Below are 15,143 nucleotides of genomic sequence, written 5' to 3'. Positions count from 1 at the left end.
GAATATATTTTAAAAATATATATTTTTAAAAATATTTTGTAATATATAAAAAAAAAAAGCATTTCAACATGCAGTGTGAATATTTATTGAAATATATTGAATACGGCCAAAAATGTAGTATTTCAAATATGTCAATATATTTCGGAAGAATATTTTTAAATTATATTTCAAATATATTTTTCTTCCATGTGAGATCCGGTGCGTCCGGGTTTATTTTTTATGTATTTTTACCACGTTCCAGTACAGTTCTGTGCAGAAAAAAACGCAGCCTGTTCTTTTTTTTTTTTTCTGCAACCAGAATGCACTCAAACTGCAAGCACTGATGTGAACTATGACACTAACCACCATATCACCGACTTTCTGTGCATTTTGGAGGCAGAGAAAAAGCAACTGAAACGCATGGAGTGTGAACCGGACCTTTGGAGATAAAGGCTTTGCGTGAAAAAATGAAAGCTGATTATTGTAAGCTTTGTCTCAACCCTCTAACTGCCACTTTTGCTGGACAGCTTGGTTTTTAAAGGACGTTCACCACATGAAAATAGCAGGAAGAAAGCCTAAAAAGGAAAACTAATGCAGCCTTCACATCTAGGAATTTTTATGCTGCAAATGAATACTTTTTCGGTTTGGGGTTTATTACCATTGGAAGCACTTCATGGTTTCTGACGCGAGGGAAGAAATTACAAGACGGGACTATTTAATACTCAGCGAGGCAACCGCCACCAACCAGAGCTGTATACATCAGTCCAGCGGACGCTGGATTCTGATTGATGCGCGTGGAACATCTGTGCATCCCCTTGCCAGCAAAACCCGGCCCTGCACCGGACATGGATCGAATCGTCCTGTGTGAATGAGGCCTTACACGTGTTTCTTGCTGCTCTCATATATTGTATTTCCCATCTGCAAAACCTGGTCTCCTGCCATTCATTGGACGCTAGTTGACGTGTACCACCTACCTAAACGTGGTCGGTGACCAAGTACACCCCTTCATGGAAACTGTATTGTGTGGCCTCTTCCAGCACAACAATGCGCCATGCATGGTTTAAGAATGGTTTGAGGAACACGATGACAAGTTTAAGGTGTTGACTCGGCCTCCAAATTCAACAGATTTCAATCCAGCTGAGCATCTGTGGGATGTGCTGGAAAATCAAGTACGATCCATGGAGGCCCTTCCCAACTTACAGGACTTAAAGTATCTGCTACTGACGGCTCAGTGCCGGATACCATGGCGTACCTTTGGAGGGCTAGTGGAGTCCATGCCTGGCCGGGTCAGGAAAAAGGGGACCTACTCAGTATTAGGTGGCTGGTCATAATGTGATTGCTGATCTGTGTATTCAGGGCTGTCTTCATGCATGGGCACTGCCCAAGGGCCCCAGGTGCATGGCGGCCCCATGATAATCTTGCATTAAATCATACTTGCCAAATGTCCCGGATTTGTCGGGACAGTCATGCTTTTTACTATGCTGTCCCGCGATGGCAGCACCCCAGAACCTGTACTGTGCCCTCCTGATGCCAGTATTGTGCCCTCCTGATGCCAGTATTGTGCCCTCCTGATGCCAGTATTGTGCCCTCCTGATGCCAGTATTGTGCCCTCCTGATCCCAGTATTGTGCCCTCCTGATCCCAGTATTGTGCCCTCCTGATGCCAGTATTGTGCCCTCCTGATGCCAGTATTGTGCCCTCCTGATGCCAGTATTGTGCCCTCCTGATCCCAGTATAGTGCCCCCCCCCCCCAACTTCCCCTGTATTGTGCCCTCCTGATCACAGCACTGTGCCCTCCTGACTCCCCCTGTACTGTGCCCTCCTGATCCCAGCATTGTGCCCTCCTGACCCCCCCCCCCCTGTACTGTGCCTTCCTGATTCCAGTATTGTGCCCCTTTGACTCCCCCTGTACTGTGCCCTCCTGATCCCAGCATTGTGCCCTCCTGACCCCCCCCCCCCTGTTCTGTGCCCTCCTGACTCCCCCTGTACTGTGCCCTTCTGATTCCAGTATTGTGCCCTCCTGATTCCTGTATTGTGCCCCCCTGACTGCCCCTGTACTGTGCCCCCCTGACTGCCCCTGTACTGTGCCCCCCTGACTGCCCCTGTACTGTGCCCCCCTGACTGCCCCTGTACTGTGCCCCCCTGACTGCCCCTGTACTGTGCCCCCCTGACTCCCCCTGTACTGTGCCCCCCTGATTCCCCCTGTACTGTGCCCTCCTGACTCCCCCTGTCCTGTGCCCTCCTGACTCCCTCAGTATTGTGCCCTCCTGACCCCCCCCCCCCAGTATTGTGCCCTCCTGATCCCAGTATTGTGCCCTCCTAATCCCCCTGTACTGTGCCCTCCTGACCCCCCCAGTATTTTGCCCTCCTGACCCCCCCAGTATTGTGCCCTCCTGATCCCCCCAGTATTGTGCCCTCCTGATCCCAGTATTGTGCCCTCCTGATCCCAGTATTGTGCCATCCTTACTCCCCCTGTGCTGTGCCCTCCTTACTCCCCCTGTGCTGTGCCCTCCTGACCCCCCCAGTATTGTGCCCTCCTGATTCCAATATTGTGCCCTCCTGATCCCAATATTGTGCCCTCCTGATCCCATTATTGGAGGGCACAGGAGAGAGAGGGGGAGGGCACAGAACCTTTTATTTTTGCACCAAGTAGTTCTTGTCCTTTTTATTGTGTGTCAAGCTTTGCGCATTGCTCACCGGGCATTTTGGTGCATTTGTTGTGCAAAGAAAACGCGCATCTGCTTGCCATGTGTAAGGTGCCATTAACAATGGATGACAACACAAGCACAACGCGCGCTCTTTGCACGGTTGGTAAATGCGCCCAATTTTCCGCTATAGTGTGATTGCAGCCAAACTCTCGGGACATTAGACAAGTCCTGTCTGCCTTCAGTGACTGTGTCAGTACATGTCACTTTACACGGCTCCTCTCAGCCCGACGCTAGCTGCGCTCAGTGGTGCGTGCGCATTAATTGATTCCAGTAATCCTTGTCCGTGTGTCAGGATCGGACTCAAATATTCCGCCCTGATTGTATTAGACTCCGCAGCTTATCATGCGAACAGGACGATTACAGTACAGGAAAGCGTCCAGGTTCTGGCAGACGTCTCCTCCGGTCGCACCATTCAGACGGCGAAGGAAAGTGATTTATTCATGAAAGTATAATGACGGCAGATCGGTGTTCCTGGAACAGCGGGTTTCGTTACAAGCCGCCTAATTATACAGATAGGAATATATGGTTGTTGTCGTGTGGCCTGCCGCGGTATCATCTGTTCACTCGCTATTGTGAAAAGGTACAAAGACATTAGAGAGGTGCTCCAGGCCCCTTTATAATTACCGGAATTCGAAGAATAGGTGGGGTGGCGTCAGGTGTTTTCCTGGAAAACGAACGTGAATAACTCTTCCTGGAAGATGAGAGGATCTCGGGGTAAATTGCCTTTCTGGAATCAAATAGAATGTGGAAAACAGATGCAACAAGTTATTCAAGAAACCAGGTGAACCAACCAGGCCACCATCTCTGGGGCCTTCCCTTAAAAGGTCCCCCCCTTCCTCTTTGGATGGGGATGAGCTTGGTCCAAACCCAGGGTCAGTCTGAATGTTGGCTGTTCCAGGATTCGGATGAACTCCTGAACTATCACCCATTAATTCTCTCGTTTTACGGGAGCTGAGCATCATATATGGAAGCAGAATTTACGCCGACCAGCCGTAGCATTATGACCACCCACCTAATATTAAGTAGGTCCCCTTTTTGCCACCAAAACAGCCTTAACCCATTGAGGCATGGACTCCACCAGACCTGTGAAGATATGCTACATATACATACAGTGAAGGAGAATTCCGAATGATTGGTGCGAATGATTGCACCAACTGTTGTCACCTTCTCACCAAGCTGCTTGGCCATAGTTTGGTAGCCCAGTCCAGCCTTGTGTAGGTCTACAATATTTGCTCCCCTGCTGATTTTGAATGTTCGCCCACTCACAAAGAAATGATCGGTCTACAAATCGAATGTTCGGTGTATTGTAACACTGAGAGACAGAATAGCAACAACAAATTCAGCAGAAATGCGTCTAACAAATGATGACTGATCTGCATGTTCATGAGGGAAAGAAGGATTTGATCCCCTTCACAAGACATGGCTTAGTACTTGGTGGCCAATCCCTTGTTGGCAATCACAGAGGTCAGACGTTTCCTGGAGTTGGCCCCCAGGTTCGCACACATCTCAGGAGGGATTTTGGCCCACTCCTCTTGGCAGATCCTCTCCAAGTCATTAAGGTTTGGTGGCTGATGTTTGGCAACTCGAACTTTCAGCTCCCTCCACAGATTTTCAATCGGATTAAAGTCTGGAGACTGGCTAGGCCACTCCAGGACCTTAATGTGCTTCTTCTTGAGCCACTTCTTTGTTGCCTTGGCCATATGTTTTGGGTCATTGTCATGCTGGAACACCCATCCACATCCCATTTTCAATGCCCTGGCTGAGTGAAGAAGGTTCTCACCCAAGATTTGAGGGTACATTGCCCTGTCCATCGTCCCTTTGATGCGGTGCAGTTGTCCAGTCCCTTTAGCAGAAAAACACCTCCAAAGCAGAATCTTTCCACCACCATGTTTCACAGTTGGGATGGTATTCTTGGGGTCATAGGCAGCATTCCTCCTCCTCCATACACGGCGAGTTGAGTTGCTGCCTAAGAGCTCGATTTTGGTCTCATCTGACCACAACACTTTCCACCAGTCCTCCTCTGCATCATTCAGAGGTTCATGGCAGACTTCAGACGGGCCTGGACATGTGCTTTCTTGAGCAGAGGGACCTTGTGGGCACTGCAGGATTTCACTCCTTGTCGGCGTAGTGTGTTACCAATTGTTTTCTTGGTGACTGGTCCCAGCTGCCTGGAGATCATTGACAAGATCCTCACGTGTAGTTCTGGGATGATTCCTCACTGTTCTCATGATCATTGACACTCCACGAGGTGAGATCTTGCATGGTGCACCAGACCTAGGGAGACTGACACTTGTTTTGTGTTTCTTCCATTTGTGAATGATTGCACCAACTGTTGTCACCTTCTCACCAAGCTGCTTGGCCATAGTTTGGTAGCCCAGTCCAGCCTTGTGTAGGTCTACCATCTTGTCCCTGACATCCTTGGACAGCTCTTTGGTCTTTGCCATGGTGGAGAGTTTGGAATCTGATGGTTTGATTGCTCCTGTGGACAGGTGTCTTTTATACAGGTAACACAATGAGATTAGCAGCACTCCCTTTAAGAGACTGCTTCTAATCTCAGCTTGTTACCTGTATGAGAGACACATGGGAGCCAGAAATCCTGCTGAATGATAGGGGATCAAATCCTTCTTTCCCTCATGAACATGCAGATCAGTCATCATTTGTTAGACGTATTTCTGCTGAATTTGTTGTTGTATTCTGTCTCTCAGTGTTACAATACACCTACCATTCGATTTATACCGATCATTTCTTTGTGAGGGGAGAACATTCAACATCAGCAGGGGATCAAATACTTATTTCCTTCACTGTAGTTAGTTTGGCTGAAAAAAAGACAAAAGTCCATCCTGTTCAAACATTAAAAAAAAAAAAGTTATAATCCTATTCCCACAGTTGATCCAGAGGAAGGCAAAAAAAAAAAACAGCAAAGCATGATCCAATTTGCTCCTGCAGAGGACAAAAAATTCTTCCTGATCCCCCGAGAGGCAATTGGATATTCCCAGGATCAACTCTACCTATAAATATTACTATCCAGTTATATTCTGTGTATCCAGTAAAGAATCCAGGCCACTGAGCTGGTCAGAACCAACTCTTGAGGGAGTCTATTCCTCATTTTCACAGCTCTCACTGAAGAAACCTTTCCGTGTTTGCTGTGGTATCACAGTACTAGCAGATCCTTTTAAGTCCTGTATGTTGCAAGGAGGGCTTCCATGGATCAGACTTGTTTTTCCAGCACATCCCACAGATGCTCCATTGGACTAAGATCTGGATAATTTGGAAGCCAAGTTAACACCCCAGACTTTTGTTCCTCAAACAATTCTTGAATTCATCAGACCTGGCCAGTTTCTTTCATTGCTCCGTGGTCCAGTTCTGATGCCCATTGTAGGTGCTTTTGACTGTGCACACGGGTCAGCATGGGCACCTAGACCGGCCTGTGGCTTCGCAGCCCCATACACAACAAACTGTGATGCACTGTGTGCTCTGACATTTTTCTATCAGAACCATCATTCACTTTTTAGGCAATTTGGTTCTACCTAGCAGGTGAAGACTCTCAGGAGCACACGTCAGGCAATGCTCCCTGGGGCATGCATGCAGAGTAGCCTCTCTAGGAAGAAAGTATACTTCTCCAATTTTTGCATAGCGGACCTCTTTTGTATTGGGGCAACATAATAGAAAGCCTTGCCTCCTCCTAAGAGGGAGTTCCCATTGTAGCTTTATCATTGGTCCTTCATTGTGGGCAATTTTCTATGCTGGGATGGTTAGAAATGGCTCATTCATTGCATCTATATGAAGTCCTAGGAATCAGACTCCTCACAAAGTCTACCTGCTCTTGTGCATTTCAGTGAGTTCATCAATACTAGATCAGCTTGCAAAATGTATACTAAGGCGCATTAGTGTGTGCCTCCAGCCAACCCTTCCAGCTGCACAGTATTGTCCTTGACCACCAACCTGGCTTAGATCAGAACCATTGTGTTCAAAGGATAGAGTTGGACTCTCCTTTCCTAAACAATGGGACACTAATATAGAATTTCTTCACCTTCCCCAGCTCTTCTGGGAAACCGTTCCACAAGATTTTGGAGGGTGTCTATGCGAATTTGTGCTCATTTGTGTGGTCAAGTACTGATGTTGGATGGAACGATCTGGCTCACAGTTGGTTTACCAATTCATCCCAAAGGTGTTCAGTGGAGTTGAGGTCAGGACTCTAAATTTCCTCCACACAAAGCCGGTCAAACCATGTCTTTATGGTTTTAGCAATGCCCTGGAGCCGTACACCAATTCCAAAGGGTAAAATCAACTTTATTGTTCAGCACAGGCTCACCAGTGGCACTCCACCCAGGATCCTCCCTCTATTATGTTTAGCCCCCACTTAATCATAGATTAACACATCTATATGGAGCTGGTTTTGCTCAACCATAGACAGTCATAGAAGAACAGAATAAGGTCTTCCCAAACTGTTGCCACAAGACTGGAAACGCAGGGGAAGGCTAGAAGCCCGGTCAACCAAAAAGAACATATGTGAGGTCAGGAGCTGATGTTGGATGAGAAGACCTGGCTCATAATTGTTGTTCCAATTCATCCTAAAGGTAGGGTTCAGTAGGGTTGAGGTCAGCGCACTGTGCAGGACACTGGAGCTCCTCCACGCCAGACTGGTCAATCCATGTCTTCATGGAGCTATCTTTGTGCACATTCGTGCTAGAACAAAAAAGGACCTTTCCAAGATGGTTGTCACGATGCTGTGAAAGAACAGGAGACTGCTAAAACCCCTGCCATCTGAAAGAGCATTTGTGAGATCAGCTACTAATGTTGGGTGAGAAGACCCGGCTCACAATTGGCATTCCAGTTCATTCCAAAGGTGTTCAATAGGGTGGAGGCCACTCAAGTTCTTCCACACCAAACTGGTCAAAAAATGTCTGAACTCGGTCATGTGGAGGACCATACACATACTATTGGCCTTATAGTCTACATCATCCTGTCTCAACCTATTCAACACAGAGAAATTGTCAGGGCTGGGCTCCTGCTACTTATGAGCAGCTTTTTTGTTTCAGTGCTCAGACGCTGCTCAGCCATCGGTTAATTACCAGCCACTCCTCTCCACAGCGACTTACCTGGACACCAATACCTGCCTCATTAGTCCAGCCTACAACCAGTCCTTTTTGCTGTTTTAGCCGCTTAGCTCATTTCCTCCTTGCCCTTGTGTGGTCTATGATTTCCAGTCCATTAATTTCAATGACACCTGAAAACACGCGGCTCAGTTTTCCACTCAAAAAATGCAAACAGAATCACGGGACACACAATGCCCAAAAAGGGTTCCAGAACCATGGTAGGGAACTTCTTTCCCTGTGTTTCTCACAGGTAGGACAACCTATTGAAACAAATGAGCTGCCCTACACTTGACGCAAAGGAATGTGAACCAAGTCTTAGGGAAAGCACAAGGTAACACATTTATATAGGAGAAGTGGTCGTCTTCCAGCAATGGTGGCGAGTGCTTGGCGGGCGGCAGGAACACTCACTAAGCTGGTTATAGCCGTTTTTATAAATCTTTCATTTCATTGTATAATTATAACTCCCGATCCTGTTGGTATTTTTGATGTTTTATTTATTTTTTTCCTTTGTTTTTCATTTTCTCGCAGAGCCGTACACGGTGGGATATAGTCAGTCCAGCCTGATCCATCTGGTGGGGCCCTCGGATTGCACACTCCATGGCTTTGTGCATGGAGGTAAGTTCTGAATTTTATCTGCATTATTATTTGGGATCAATTCATAAAGTTTTAACACAAGGATAAAGAACTTTATTGTAGTCATGTGACTGCCATTTTCTGACCCCATTGGAGTCACACCCTCCTTACATCGGGGTGCCCACAGTCACCTCCTCCCTACCCTGTGGTCCCCAGAGTCACCCCCTCCTTACGTTGTGGTCCCCAGAGTCACCCCCTCCTTACGTTGTGGTCCCCAGAGTCACCCCCTCCTTACGTTGTGGTCCCCAGAGTCACCCCCTCCTTACGTTGTGGTCCCCAGAGTCACCCCCTCCTTACGTTGTGGTCCCCAGAGTCACCCCCTCCTTACGTTGTGGTCCCCAGAGTCACCCCTCCTTACGTTGTGGTCCCCAGAGTCACCCCCTCCTTACGTTGTGGTCCCCAGAGTCACCCCCTCCTTACGTTGTGGTCCCCAGAGTCACCCCCTCCTTACGTTGTGGTCCCCAGAGTCACCCCCTCCTTACGTTGTGGTCCCCAGAGTCACCCCCTCCTTACGTTGTGGTCCCCAGAGTCACCCCCTCCTTACGTTGTGGTCCCCAGAGTCACCCCCTCCTTACGTTGTGGTCCCCAGAGTCACCCCCTCCTTACGTTGTGGTCCCCAGAGTCACCCCCTCCTTACGTTGTGGTCCCCAGAGTCACCCCCTCCTTACGTTGTGGTCCCCAGAGTCACCCCCTCCTTACGTTGTGGTCCCCAGAGTCACCCCCTCCTTACGTTGTGGTCCCCAGAGTCACCCCCTCCTTACGTTGTGGTCCCCAGAGTCACCCCCTCCTTACGTTGTGGTCCCCAGAGTCACCCCCTCCTTACGTTGTGGTCCCCAGAGTCACCCCCTCCTTACGTTGTGGTCCCCAGAGTCACCCCCTCCTTACGTTGTGGTCCCCAGAGTCACCCCCTCCTTACGTTGTGGTCCCCAGAGTCACCCCCTCCTTACGTTGTGGTCCCCAGAGTCACCCCCTCCTTACGTTGTGGTCCCCAGAGTCACCCCCTCCTTACGTTGTGGTCCCCAGAGTCACCCCCTCCTTACGTTGTGGTCCCCAGAGTCACCCCCTCCTTACGTTGTGGTCCCCAGAGTCACCCCCTCCTTACGTTGTGGTCCCCAGAGTCACCCCCTCCTTACGTTGTGGTCCCCAGAGTCACCCCCTCCTTACGTTGTGGTCCCCAGAGTCACCCCCTCCTTACGTTGTGGTCCCCAGAGTCACCCCCTCCTTACGTTGTGGTCCCCAGAGTCACCCCCTCCTTACGTTGTGGTCCCCAGAGTCACCCCCTCCTTACGTTGTGGTCCCCAGAGTCACCCCCTCCTTACGTTGTGGTCCCCAGAGTCACCCCCTCCTTACGTTGTGGTCCCCAGAGTCACCCCCTCCTTACGTTGTGGTCCCCAGAGTCACCCCCTCCTTACGTTGTGGTCCCCAGAGTCACCCCCTCCTTACGTTGTGGTCCCCAGAGTCACCCCCTCCTTACGTTGTGGTCCCCAGAGTCACCCCCTCCTTACGTTGTGGTCCCCAGAGTCACCCCCTCCTTACGTTGTGGTCCCCAGAGTCACCCCCTCCTTACGTTGTGGTCCCCAGAGTCACCCCCTCCTTACGTTGTGGTCCCCAGAGTCACCCCCTCCTTACGTTGTGGTCCCCAGAGTCACCCCCTCCTTACGTTGTGGTCCCCAGAGTCACCCCCTCCTTACGTTGTGGTCCCCAGAGTCACCCCCTCCTTACGTTGTGGTCCCCAGAGTCACCCCCTCCTTACGTTGTGGTCCCCAGAGTCACCCCCTCCTTACGTTGTGGTCCCCAGAGTCACCCCCTCCTTACGTTGTGGCCCCCAGAGTCACCCCCTCCTTGCTTCGGGGCCCCCAGAGTCACCCCCTCCTTGCTTCGGGGCCCCCAGAGTCACCCCCTCCTTGCTTCGGGGCCCCAGAGTCACCCCCTCCTTGCTTCGGGGCCCCCAGAGTCACCCCCTCCTTGCTTCGGGGCCCCCAGAGTCACCCCCTCCTTGCTTCGGGGCCCCCAGAGTCACCCCCTCCTTGCTTCGGGGCCCCCAGAGTCACCCCCTCCTTGCTTCGGGGCCCCCAGAGTCACCCCCTCCTTGCTTCGGGGCCCCCAGAGTCACCCCCTCCTTGCTTCGGGGCCCCCAGAGTCACCCCCTCCTTGCTTCGGGGCCCCCAGAGTCACCCCCTCCTTGCTTCGGGGCCCCCAGAGTCACCCCCTCCTTGCTTCGGGGCCCCCAGAGTCACCCCCTCCTTGCTTCGGGGCCCCAGAGTCACCCCCTCCTTGCTTCGGGGCCCCCAGAGTCACCCCCTCCTTGCTTCGGGGCCCCCAGAGTCACCCCCTCCTTGCTTCGGGGCCCCCAGAGTCACCCCCTCCTTGCTTCGGGGCCCCCAGAGTCACCCCCTCCTTGCTTCGGGGCCCCCAGAGTCACCCCCTCCTTGCTTCGGGGCCCCCAGAGTCACCCCCTCCTTGCTTCGGGGCCCCCAGAGTCACCCCCTCCTTGCTTCGGGGCCCCCAGAGTCACCCCCTCCTTGCTTCGGGGCCCCCAGAGTCACCCCCTCCTTGCTTCGGGGCCCCCAGAGTCACCCCCTCCTTGCTTCGGGGCCCCCAGAGTCACCCCCTCCTTGCTTCGGGGCCCCCAGAGTCACCCCCTCCTTGCTTCGGGGCCCCCAGAGTCACCCCCTCCTTGCTTCGGGGCCCCCAGAGTCACCCCCTCACAACATCAGGGTCCCCAGAGTCACCCCCTCACAACATCAGGGTCCTCAGATCTGCCCCCCCCCCAAACAATGAATCGGGGTCTGATGACTTTCCTTAGAGCCAGAACTCTTCTTGCATCAGGGCTGAGAGTTCTGGAGAGAAGTACTGAGGAGACTGTGATGCTTTCAGGAAGCTATGTACAGTACCTTGCCAACCCCTCCCACCAGCCGAGATCTGCCTGCATTGCATTGAGAAACCTAGAGACCTCTGTGATATCACCAGGGAAGGCCAAATATATGCAGAATAATTGTCGGCTTTAGGAAATAACATAAAATCGTATTGGTTACAATGAAAGCTGTATCCACTTTATTCTCAGTGACTGTTTATACGTCAGGCTCATAGCGGCTGTTAGCAGGAAGAGTTACAAGGCTGTCTTACGAGCATTTCCCTCCTCACATGTCCATTTAATGTAATATATGGGGCCATTGTCACTGCTTGCAGGTAATTGATGATGGAGTGTTTTGTTTTTAGAGGATTGCCCCCCCACCCCTCCCCCCCAGGCTCCAATAGACACTCAGCCATCTGACCTTTGTTATTAAAGGAAGACCGCACAGAGCGGAGTAATATATCCAGACAACTCCGCTCTCCTCTGAAATTTAATGATATGTCTCGGTGTTACGGGAAGATGCATCTCCGCTGCTATATATAAATGGGAATCCCTGAGACGGTATGAGAGCCGCTAGAAAGAACTCACGCTGGGTCTCAAGGCATATTAAAGGGCACAAAGTGAAATCAATCGGCGTACTGCTGGCGGTATTCAGCAGAACAGGCAACCGTGCCGAAGTCTCGATTTCCATTTTCTCCTCGATTTCCATTTTATTTGATATAATATGTTGCAAATGAGTTCAGCAAGCCTTTTGGAGCGTGGGGACTGCAGTCTGCTGTTCTTTGATTCTTTGCCTTGCCCCCTCCTCGGTGAAGTAGAGGGGGGGTGGGGCGCTCCAAACCACAGAAAAGCTAGGCTGAATTGTTGAGGACATAAATGGTGGACTTCAGAAAACGTCTACCGCTGGTTTTAGCAGAGTTTGAAGTTCGTTGTTTTATTGGCCAACGTGTGTGTATATGTATGTATGTATGTATGTATGTGTGTGTATATGTATGTGTGTGTGTGTGTATGTGTGTATATGTATGTGTGTGTATGTGTGTGTATATGTATGTGTATGTATGTGTGTGTGTGTGTATATGTATTTGTATGTGTATAATATATATATATTGCACGTCCGGGGGAGGGGTGGACTCAGTTGACACAGTTGGCCATAGAGAGATCACTATGACACAGTTGGCCGGAGAGGGATTGTTTTGACATGGGTAGCCGTAGAGGTATCACTTTGACATGGTTGGCCGGAGGGGGGGGCGGTCACTTTGACACAGTTGGCCAGAGATGGATCACTTACGCAAATGGCCAGAGAGGGATCACTGACACAGTTGGCCAGAGATTGATCACTGACACAGTTGGCCAGAGAGGGATGACTGACACAGTTGGCCAGAGAGGGATGACTGACACAGTTGGCCAGAGAGGGATGACTGATGCAGTTGGCCAGAGAGGGATGACTGACACAGTTGGCCAGAGAGGGATGACTGACACAGTTGGCCAGAGAGGGATGACTGACACAGTTGGCCAGAGAGGGATGACTGACACAGTTGGCCAGAGAGGGATGACTGATGCAGTTGGCCAGAGAGGGATGACTGACACAGTTGGCCAGAGAGGGATGACTGACGCAGTTGGCCAGAGAGGGATGACTGACGCAGTTGGCCAGAGATTGATCACTGACGCAGTTGGCCAGAGAGGGATGACTGACGCAGTTGGCCAGAGAGGGATGACTGACGCAGTTGGCCAGAGAGGGATGACTGACGCAGTTGGCCAGAGAGGGATGACTGACGCAGTTGGCCAGAGAGGGATGACTGACGCAGTTGGCCAGAGAGGGATGACTGACGCAGTTGGCCAGAGAGGGATGACTGACGCAGTTGGCCAGAGAGGGATGACTGACGCAGTTGGCCAGAGAGGGATGACTGACGCAGTTGGCCAGAGATGGATGACTGACGCAGTTGGCCAGAGAGGGATGACTGACGCAGTTGGCCAGAGAGGGATGACTGACGCAGTTGGCCAGAGAGGGATGACTGACACGGATCACTTTAATGCAGTTTTTCATAGATGGATTACTTTGACACAGTTGGCCAGAAACAGATCACTTTGACACAGTTGGCCAGAGCGAGATCAGTTTGACACAGTTGGCTAGCTTGAACACGTATTGCAAAACATGTGAAGGAAGAAGCCCCCTTTTTATCAGCAAGAATTTGCTATGAATGGGGTAATAAGTAGTTGCCCCTCTTTAGTATCTCCTGTGTTGTATATTTGAAAGCTATTTAGGACCTGAACACACATATCTCCATTTGCAAAGTGTGCCCCCCTCCCCATGAGCTGTGAACTGCTTCAGCAGCATTGTTTCCCCTGCCCATTTTTTTCCTCTTTTCCTGCTGAAGCGCCGACCTCTCAGTCCTTGCTGTGTGTGGGGTCAAAGGATCTGGCAAGGGCTCAACTTTGAGGTTGTGTGCACATTAGTGCCGGTTAGACCTCGTTCAGCATGTGGGTGATCTGTGTTCAGCGGAGGAAGTTGGTGTAACTATCATCTGTTGCATCCATCACTTTTCGGCCTTTTTGGCTAAGATCAAGTGTAGTATCTGTTCTTATCAATGTCCAGAAGGGGGCGCTTCGCTGTCATTCTTGCCTCTTGTTGAGGATGGTTGGCTGTATAGTACCCCTGGTGGTATGATGGCGGCTCTGAAGGCTAGTACCGGCTGGAACAGAACAGGTGCCCACGGGTAGTTGGGGCCCTGGGGTAATTCCCCTGGGAAAACCGGAGGGGCCCAGTTCCTTCTGATTAAAATGGATCTACCTTGTCTGGCCAGGGGCGGGGGAGGCAGAGAGTCCGCAGAGAAGTGCCCCCTGAGTGGTCGCCTCAGGGGTGGTCTTAGTAGCACATGGGGGTGGGATCCCAAGTGTGAAACGTATACATGGTCACTGTCCCAAACACTTTTCCTGCATTGCGCCTTTTAGGGCTCGGCCTTTTGGGCTAAGTCCAGGGCAATTTTTATACTATAGGCCTCAGGGGCCCATCCAGTGTACAATTACAGGGCCACTGTTTTATTTATACTTATTTATTTCTTTTTCTCCCACGTTTGAGTCACTTTCACTAATGTGTGTTTTTTTTTCTCACGGCTGGTAGCGTATGGGTCCTTGGGCCTAGGGGGAGGATGTGTGGCCTTTTGGTTCCTTCCTCCTCTGTTCCTGGGGAGGTCTGTCTTCGGAAGAGCCAGTACTTGGTGGTCGGCTTCGGCTAGCCACAAGGAAAGAGGTCCGCCAGGCCTTTTGGCTAGGTGGACCACGTGGAAACCTCAGTCCCTGTCAGGAGCCACGTGCCCCGGGGGGATCAGGGTAGAGGTCCTACCCCTCGGAGGGGGGGGGGGGGGGGTGGACTAATGCACACCCCTAAGTGCACTTTTCTGTGTTGGTGTTTTGCACTTGCACATTTTTTGTTCACTTACGGCTTTTCCATTTGTTCACACCTAAAAAAAAAAAAACAAAAACCAATCATCTATTGCAAGTTTTGGAATTTTCTTTTACCTTTCTATACAAAAATACAACATCTTATCTCTGTGTACTACAGATTGTATGTCGTGTTGTATTTCTGGAGACGGCGGTGACTTTTCCTCCACTCTTCTCCCTCCAGATTGGTACACATCACGCTCCGGGTACGCTGCTTTTAACGCCATTTCAGTCACATAAAATTAGAAGCGACTTTTCTCACCTCGCCTTCCAACGGCTCTCAGCTGACTTGTGCGATATTTACCAATAAATTAGCTGGGATTGCTGATCCAAGTGCAGGTGTGCAAATTAACAGCTCATTAGCATATCGTTTGCTGCTTATCCGGCTGGAGAATGTTGGAGCCAAATAGAATTCTCTTGTTGTTTCTCTTTTTTT

General features: G+C 50.6%; 1 protein-coding gene and 1 pseudogene across 1 annotated transcript in view; both read left to right on the top strand.

Annotated features, from left to right (window-relative positions):
* LOC149428919 (cytosolic acyl coenzyme A thioester hydrolase-like) overlaps window positions 1-15,143 on the top strand; it is a 158,759-nt gene that overhangs the window by 17,675 nt on the left and 125,941 nt on the right. Inside the window, exon 4 of the mRNA XM_089666943.1 lies at window positions 8,311-8,397. Within this exon, the coding sequence (XP_089523069.1) occupies window positions 8,311-8,397 (87 nt within the window). The remainder of the gene's footprint in view (window positions 1-8,310; window positions 8,398-15,143) is intronic.
* LOC149428920 (U2 spliceosomal RNA) lies at window positions 13,803-13,925 on the top strand (annotated as a pseudogene).

The sequence above is a fragment of the Staurois parvus genome, unplaced genomic scaffold (assembly GCF_062004578.1).
Source record: "Staurois parvus isolate SC_StPar_1 unplaced genomic scaffold, SC_StPar_1.0 ptg002922l, whole genome shotgun sequence".
NCBI lineage: Eukaryota > Metazoa > Chordata > Amphibia > Anura > Ranidae > Staurois > Staurois parvus.
The sequence above is the reverse complement of the archived record's forward strand: the minus strand, read 5'-3'. Positions and strand labels throughout refer to the sequence as shown.